At 38.1% G+C, this 8072-nt stretch overlaps 1 protein-coding gene across 1 annotated transcript in view; it reads left to right on the top strand.

The window, feature by feature from the left end:
* Window positions 1-19: 19 nt before the first annotated feature.
* The window catches only part of MRPL13 (mitochondrial ribosomal protein L13), a 29246-nt gene continuing 21193 nt past the window's right edge, over window positions 20-8072 (top strand). Inside the window, exons 1-4 of the mRNA XM_014965426.1 lie at window positions 20-122; window positions 767-890; window positions 3155-3248; window positions 4757-4817. Of these exons, the coding sequence (XP_014820912.1) occupies window positions 96-122; window positions 767-890; window positions 3155-3248; window positions 4757-4817 (306 nt within the window). The 5' untranslated portion in view covers window positions 20-95. The remainder of the gene's footprint in view (window positions 123-766; window positions 891-3154; window positions 3249-4756; window positions 4818-8072) is intronic.

The raw sequence follows: 8072 nt of genomic DNA, 5'->3' as shown, positions 1-8072 counted from the left end.
TCGCACCGCCCCTCGCAGGGCAGCGCTTCCGCTTCCCGCCGGTGCGGCGGCCAAGGGGCTCCGCTTCCCTTCCCCTGCTTCCCCTCAGGGCGGCCATGGCCAGCTACACCAAGGCGGCCCAGGTGAGCGCAGCCCCCCCGTCCTCCTCCTCCTCCTCCTCCTCCTCCTCCTCGGTGCAGCCTGTGCTGTGGCGGCCGCCGGGGTCCCTCAGAGGTGGCGGCCGCCATGGCGCGGAGGGCGGGCGCCGGGAGGAAGGGACAGTCGGTCCCCAGGGCAGGGCCTGTCCGGGTGTCGGCCCTGAGGGCCCGCCGGCGGGGCCGGTGACCTTCGATAGGGGGGTACCTGTCCCTGAGGAATAAGGCCGCCTGCCTGGGGAGGGCAGCTCAGGCCCTTGGCGGGCATGAAACTGCGTTTGGAGGGGATGTGCCCTCCGCTGAGAGGGGAGGAGGTGTTGGGCATTAAACAGCACACAGCGATTTTACAGTGCAGTTAGCCGTAATGGAAGCTTGCGGCAAGAAACCTTCATTTTTGAAACAAATCATTCAGAGCTGGTAACCTTTCAGTGTTGTTACCCCCACGTAGGTTGGGAGCATGTACAGCAGTGATCTCCGTCCATTTAAAGGTTGTTTGGAGGGGGTGTTGTTGAATATTAGTATTTATTCTAGTGTTTTGAAGTATAAAAAAGGTGGTAATCTTATTAGAGAACCTACATCTCTGTATGGTAGTGTGTTCTACTATACTAAGTACCACCTCTCTTTCTCTTCAGCAATGGGCTACTTTTGCCAGAGCCTGGTATCTTCTCGATGCGAAGATGCAGCCACCAGGAAAAATTGCAGCTGCGACTGTAATCAGACTTGAAGGCAGGCACAAACCTATTTATCATGCACTAAGTGAGTATTGCAGCAGATAAAAGCAAGTTTGCTTTCCTTCCCTTGTATTTTTCTTCTGATTTCAGTTTTAAAAGCCTTGTAAAAACCTTGTAAATTTCAAACGTCTTTGTTGTCCATCTCATCTTTCTCCTTTATACCACTGTACAACCTTATGTTGTTGTCATTACAAATCCATATAAAGCTCATTATGAATTCATAATTTATTTTTAGTAGTTGAATTGCAGCGACCTGGGCTTTAATTTCTTTTGAAACCTTGAGGTGTGTTTCATTACATTGTTTTTAGATGTAGAGATTCAATTCACAGTGCACGTAATGAAGCCCTGATGGGATACTTGGTTAGATTTTCTGAATGCTACCTTTCAGTAGCTGCACAACGCCATAGTCTTGGAATGGTTCTTCATTCTGAATAAGGTGCAGAGAAGTCCTGTCTTCATGAGCCAACAGACACAAACTGAAACACAGGAGGTTCCCTCTGAACATCAGGAAACTTTTTTACTGCGAGGGTGACTGAAAGTGGTCTCCCAAGAGGTTGTGGAGTCTCCATCCTTGGAGATAGTCAAAAGCTGGTCCTGCTTGAGCAGGGGAGTTGGACAACATGACCTCTAGAGGTCCCTGCCAACCTCAGACATTCTGTGATGATGAGCCTGATGATGAGGATGATTATTTGTAATACTGTAGTGCCTGTCTTACCATGATGAGAAAAAGATGATCCCTCATATCTATGGTACAATTTTTCCCGTAATACTCTTGCATATTTTTCAAGATTCATTACAGAAACATAAAGGAAGCATTAAACTTTTCTCATGCATGGAGAGTGTACCTACTAAAATTGTACTTGATCTGTTTTTCAAAACAGAAGGTAGTATTTGTAGTGTTCTGAAGAGGTTTTAAATACCTGAGTTCTGCTGTTGCAAATCGTATCTTATCCACAAGATGTCGCTGGAGACTAAGACTGTCTGAAAAATAAAGCACACACTGAGAGGGAATGTTTTTGGTTGTCCTGTGGGAAAGGTCTTTGATACTTTTATGTCCATGAAGTTATAAAATCCTGGAAAGTCATGTCAAGGATAACCGTATTTGGTTTAAAGTATCCTATAAATCAGTACCAAATGCATTACACCTGAGATTGACATGGATAGGTTCCTACTTAAGAGAGTCATTTGGTACTCTTTCTGAGAGAGCAAAGTATGTATGAATTTGTGGTTGGTGTACTTAACACTTCTTTTTCTCTTTTTTTTTTTTTTTTCCTGAACTAACAAGAAAGATTTTAGTGTCTGTGAGAGAACAGTTCACCGTTCCTTACCCAGAATAACATTGTGGGGATCTTTTTGTTTTGTTCTGTTTTTAATTTGGTGCCCAGATACCTTTCTATAAAATTGTTATTTATTTATTGTGTTGAAAAGTATCGGAAGGAAAGAAATCCGATTTAGGGATAATCTTTCATTATTCTCCAGAGTCTCATGTTTTTAGATGCTGTCAGTCCATACGCCTTCAATAAGGGGGTACAACCTTGTTCAGAAGGTTTGAATGGGGATTTTTAGATTTCTTCTGTATCTCTCCTTCTCTCTACCCTTGTCCACTTGCATCCAGTCTTTGTGAGTAGGCTCACAATACTAAACCAAAAATGGTGGGCTAGATTTTTTAAAAATTGGGCAATCCTGATTCTTTCTGTTGGGTTGTGAGAAGGTGTAGGTGAGCCATTTCTGTTGTTTGGGTAGGATTTGCTGCTGTCCTTTGCATCCTCAGAGGAGAAGACTAGGCTAGATGGAAGTGTCCCACACACCCACTCTGGCCCAGGTTGCAATGTTAATTTATAATGGCTAGAAGCAGCAGTGAAGACTTGTCTTTTAAGGAAAGATCAGGCATGTAGTTTGTCATTTTTCTGAGCTAGGAGTTGACGATATGATGCCTACCTTTAATTACCATTTAGTCCTTAGTTAAAATGTAGGAGGAAAAATATAGGTACCTAAAGCATGTGTTTTTACTGTGTGATGGGATTTAAGTTACAAACATACAGAGACATAAAGTGGATTTACTGTGGCTACTTTGTTTTCTCTGAAGAGGTGCAGTGTATATGCTGTATGTAACAAATTGCATACACCATAATGTAATAGAGTAAACTGGCCTTGGTTTTTGTGTATTTCTTGAGGAAATCTGAGCTTTATGTAATGTGTATATATGTGTATCGCACGCTTTATAGTCATTATTTTGGTTTATTTCTCCTATGGTTCTTTTAATATTTTCCACTAATTTCTACCTTGTAGGTGACTGTGGAGATCATGTTGTCATAATAAATACAAGACATATTGCTTTCTCTGGTAACAAATGGGAACAGAAAGTATATTCTTCACACACTGGGTAAGCTTTATAATATTCAAATGAGCTAGTTGAAAATTTAATATCATATTTGCCTAATAGTCAGTCTTTTTTAGCATATTGGTTCAAAAGCCTTTTTCTTCTCAAAAGTAGTCAGAGCAATTGAGTAAGCCACGTTGTTTTGTGTGAAGCTGTGGACCCAATGATCAGGACTATGCCATTTACAAAGCATTAGAAGACGTTCCTATTGGCACTGCACATTTAAGGTACATACAATTGCCAACTTCAATTACTTTATCCTGTCAGTACCTGTTTACCTCACAGTAAATATAAAGATTGATATATTATTGAACCAGAAGATGGAAAAAGAAAAGAAATTGGGAAAACTGGTAAGAAATGAGATGCTTTCAAGGTGTACTGATGTATATGGTAGTGTATAATACATTATTCTGGCAGACGTAAGTTGTTTACAGATGGAATTGCAATAATCAATTACAGCCAGTCTGGCAATGATCAGTTCAGTCAAATAAGAACAGTTGTTCCTATTTTATACAGTGACAACACTAGATAGTAATCTCTAAGTGTTAAAACATATCTAGTCAGGAGATGAATAAATCACATTAAGACAGCTAATTTTGCTAGTACTGATGTTTCAACCCTGAAATTCCTTTGCTGAATTGCTGAGAGGTTCTTGTTCAGAGTTGATAGAAATTAGTGTGGTGTTTGTTTCTTTTCTCCTCCCACCTCTGAGACTTCTTAAAAATTTTCACTAAAGCCTTCTGTGTAAGTTAGAGCACTTACATGTCTAAGTTGTTCTTGATTAAGTGAAAAAAATTGTTCAATTAAAACAAATGCTTAAATCTCTGCAGCTCCCTAAGTGGATATGTTTTAATGGTGTTAGGTTTATTTTCACTTCACTTAGGTTGATACCTAATAACATAATTAGATCAAAATGAAACCCAGCTTTACCTGAGGTCCATGTAATTTCTTGCATCACTGTATCATTCATTTAAAGTATGTGCATAAATGTGAGTTAGTGTAACTTCACCATATCACACAGACTTTAAAAGGATGGATGTATTGCAGTAAAAGTCAAATTTTATTACTGTAGATACACCAAATAATGCTAAGTTTTATTTAAAATAGTATGAAAATAGTGAATGTTGTTCAAAATATTTGTCTCATATGTCAGCCGCAGACTAGTTGTGAATCTTAATCATCTTAAAATATTTCCAAGTTTTGCATATCTTACTCCCATAGTATTCTGGAGCTGTGATGGTGTATTTAATAAGCAGTTTTAAAAACATATCAATCTCTTGTGAAACACAAACTTCTTAATACTCAAGTGAATAAATGAAGTACAAATGGCATTAAACTTAGCTACTTGGCAGGATAGAACCTCTCTAATACATTATAGTTGCCCTTGTGAGAACAACTTTATTTGAAGGCTCACACCATTACACCGTTGTTGGACATTTAGCGATACTTGTGGTACCACATCCCACTTGAGCGCAGAGTGTTAAGCTTGTGTATTTGTTCTGTTTTTCTAGCTATCCTGGTGGTTTCAAACAAGTGACAGCCACTCAGCTGCATCTGAAGGATCCAACTGCTGTAAGTGTTTCCCCTTCTTCCCTTTCATTTGTAAAGTTGATTTGTTTTCATTTAATTAGTTTCCCTAAACGAAAGTGATCAGTCACCTGCATGTCTAAAGCTAAATTCCATTCTGCTAACAGCTCTTAGAAGGTTGGATTGTGACAGTGTTTTTGTAAACAGCATGTTTTGAGGCTTAGGTTGTAGGTTGTGCGTTTTCGTGATTCTTCCACGCTGTCCAAATGAACAAGTCAAGTTCATTTGACCCATTCACTTGCTTTTAGTGTCAGAGGTCTGACCTTTCTCAGAAGTGAGCTGCCTCAAGTTAGATTTAGGTAAGCTGTACTTCAGCTTCACAACTCTGCTACTTTTTTGAGAGCCAGCAAGAATAATGCTAGTCTTAAAAATGTTGAAAAGTACACCTGCCTCTTTCTTCCATTAAAATTCAACTGTAGATTTTGTTAAATTATTATTTTTTAAAATCTTTTCTGCAATGTTGTGTGTTCGTGGTCTGTGAAAGAGGTGGAAATGATGATTACATTGAACTTAAGCCACTTTACTAAATGTCTGTATCAGACTATTATTAATTCTTCTGAATATAAGTGTTGATGTGTTTGTTACTGATTAAAAAAATAGGGTGCTAGTTACAAACCTCTTGGAATGTTGACTTACACAGTTAAGAAATTACTTTTACTAAGGTTTTGAATGGAGGACTGAAATCTCTAAGTACTAGTGTTTCAGAACATGATATGAGGCCTACAGAGATTAACAGATATCTATGTTTATTTTTGGCTTTGAAATGCTTTGGCTTGGGTCACCTTATATATAAAATACAGAAATTTTCCTTTTCCTAGAGAAGCATTATCTACTGTAAAATTCTTGGGTTTTGTCAATGATTTTTTACCTGTGATTTAGAAATCCTGCTTTGTCCCAAAGCTCTTTTATACAAGAGGTTGCACAAGTACTCAATAAAAAAGCAGTCACCGTGTGAATTTGCCTGGTTTTCATTTCTATTTATGCAATTTCTTTATTTAAAGTGAAACGAAATCCCACAGTCCAATGTTTTTTCTGTCTAGAATTTTTCAAACCACGCTTAAATGCTGTTGAGAATGGCCTTTAAGATAGTTGCAATTTTTTTTGGACTTATTGATAGTTCTGTGTCTAAAATGGACTTTTCAACTTTTTTCCATTTGGGCTTGAGGCAGCCGCTGTGCACTGGGAGGCAGTGTAACACAAATTGTTTGGTAGGGCCTGAGAACTGAATGTCCTATAAATTACCTTCTGGCATTCAGTCTGAAATACTTCATTTCTTGCCAAAGTCATAGATGAATCTCTGTGCAGAGGAGGATTAAATGCATTGCCAATAACTAAAGCATGTTGGACAGAGGCTCAGAAAATGGTGATGTGGCTCAAGGCTTGGTCTAATTTAGCCAAGAAACTTTTTTTTTTTTAAACACAATTGTGGAGAACCCTCAGCAATTAACTCTTTCATTCTATTGAAGAGGAAGCATTTGGATGTGCCTCTCATAAAGATATTTCATATGTATTTTTGTCATAATTAATAGTAGTAGATAGTAATTTGGTATTATATGTTCTGTATGTGTAGCTGTTACAGGTTTTGACTTGCAAGTGATTTTATGGCTAGAAATGTTTATTTACTAGTTGAATTGTTTTGGTGTGAAATATATTGAGCTATGACAAAGATGGAATTTATGATGTTGTTTTAGTAATGTGTTTTATTTTTAGAACTAGCTATTAAAACCTGAAAAAGGATTACTGTAAAGAGAGCAATGCTTATCCTAAGCAGCATTTGGATCTTCAAAATATGATCTAAATGACACATAGTTATTGTGGAGACTTTTATAAATCGCTCTATTTCTCTTTGAATTAAAGAGAGACCAATTCTCTTTCAATCATGTTAAATTCAATCCTGTGAAGCCAGTGGAATTAGGTAGGTTGTAGGAAGCAAGGAAGGCTCTATCTTTCTGTGGAGTCTAAGTCTTCATTCTGTAAAGCATTGCCTTCATCCTGCAGACTCCTCCTCCTTCTCTGCCCTTGGTCCTGTTGTCTCCTTGCTAGCTCATCCCAGTACTGCTTCATTAGATGAGTCAACATTATTTTTTGAAATACTGCTATTACAGAAATTAAGGCATTAAATTAAAGGAAGAGACTACTTCTGAGGAAAAGGATGTTGACCAAACACCTTGTAAACTTGTGTGGTGTTCCATAGATGTTTTGCAATGGATATGACTGTTTTCGGTTTATGTAAGAAATAGATTAAAGCTTGTAAGGTTCCCTGAGCTTGTGTATATAGTAGGGCTCCAACACTGCTTAGCGCTGTCTTTACTGACATATGTCTAAATTCAAACATACAAATCCCCAAGATAAATATTTTTCCATTTCAGTTTTGTTTAAACATTGTTTCTAGTATACAGAGATACCAGTTTTAGGAAAAACTGGTATAAGGCTAATAGCTGATTTATAATGAGTAATTTGATGCAAAATGGTACACTTTATGTTTACATGGAGGGCTGGAAGCCATAGGTATAGTTGTCAGAATTTAGACACGCTTACTGTAGTATGGTTAGATAATTAACCTAGATTGCTTCTAGTTCCTTCATAAGATACCAAGTTAGGGATGGATAATGGTTGGATATTCTCACTTACAGAAATTAACAGCATTGTATCTGTTTTACTAGCTTTGGACTTTTATGTTCCATGCAGGTAGTGATTAGTGCTTCCCAAGGATTTGTGCTGAATTTTGAACGTGCACAAAAAGCCCCTGTGCCTATTATAAGTGTCTAATCTCAGGTGTATAATTTTGTGCTTGAGATTGACAAAAGATTTTTTTCCACTTCTAAGTATCTTTTATGCTAATGTGCAGCAATACAAAAATAGGTCTGCATAGTTGGTGTTTTGCGTAGAACTTAAAGTTCCATGTTCATTGTGCCAAGTTTTTCAGCACTTTGGAAAAGTTTGATTTTATGGAAGGGTGAAGATTACAATGTGTTACCAAAAAGTTATCAGAAGTAAATAGTCTAGCACATTTTTACCTTTAGCACCTTTGAGTTCCTTTGGGAGGCGTGGGGAGGGGAGTGTCTGAATCTGTTTAAAATTTCGAGTGTTTTCAGTTGTCAGCTCCTCTGGAGAACAGCAGAGAATAGCTCTCCTCTATTGGACTTGGCCAGGCTAATGCAGGAAGTGCCTATTGAAGAAAAAAAAAGCTTCTTCACATTTCAGCATTTTCTTCTTCTGACTTAGATTTAGTGTAAATTC

The sequence above is a fragment of the Calidris pugnax genome, unplaced genomic scaffold (assembly GCF_001431845.1).
Source record: "Calidris pugnax isolate Ruff unplaced genomic scaffold, ASM143184v1 scaffold41, whole genome shotgun sequence".
NCBI lineage: Eukaryota > Metazoa > Chordata > Aves > Charadriiformes > Scolopacidae > Calidris > Calidris pugnax.
The sequence above is the reverse complement of the archived record's forward strand: the minus strand, read 5'-3'. Positions and strand labels throughout refer to the sequence as shown.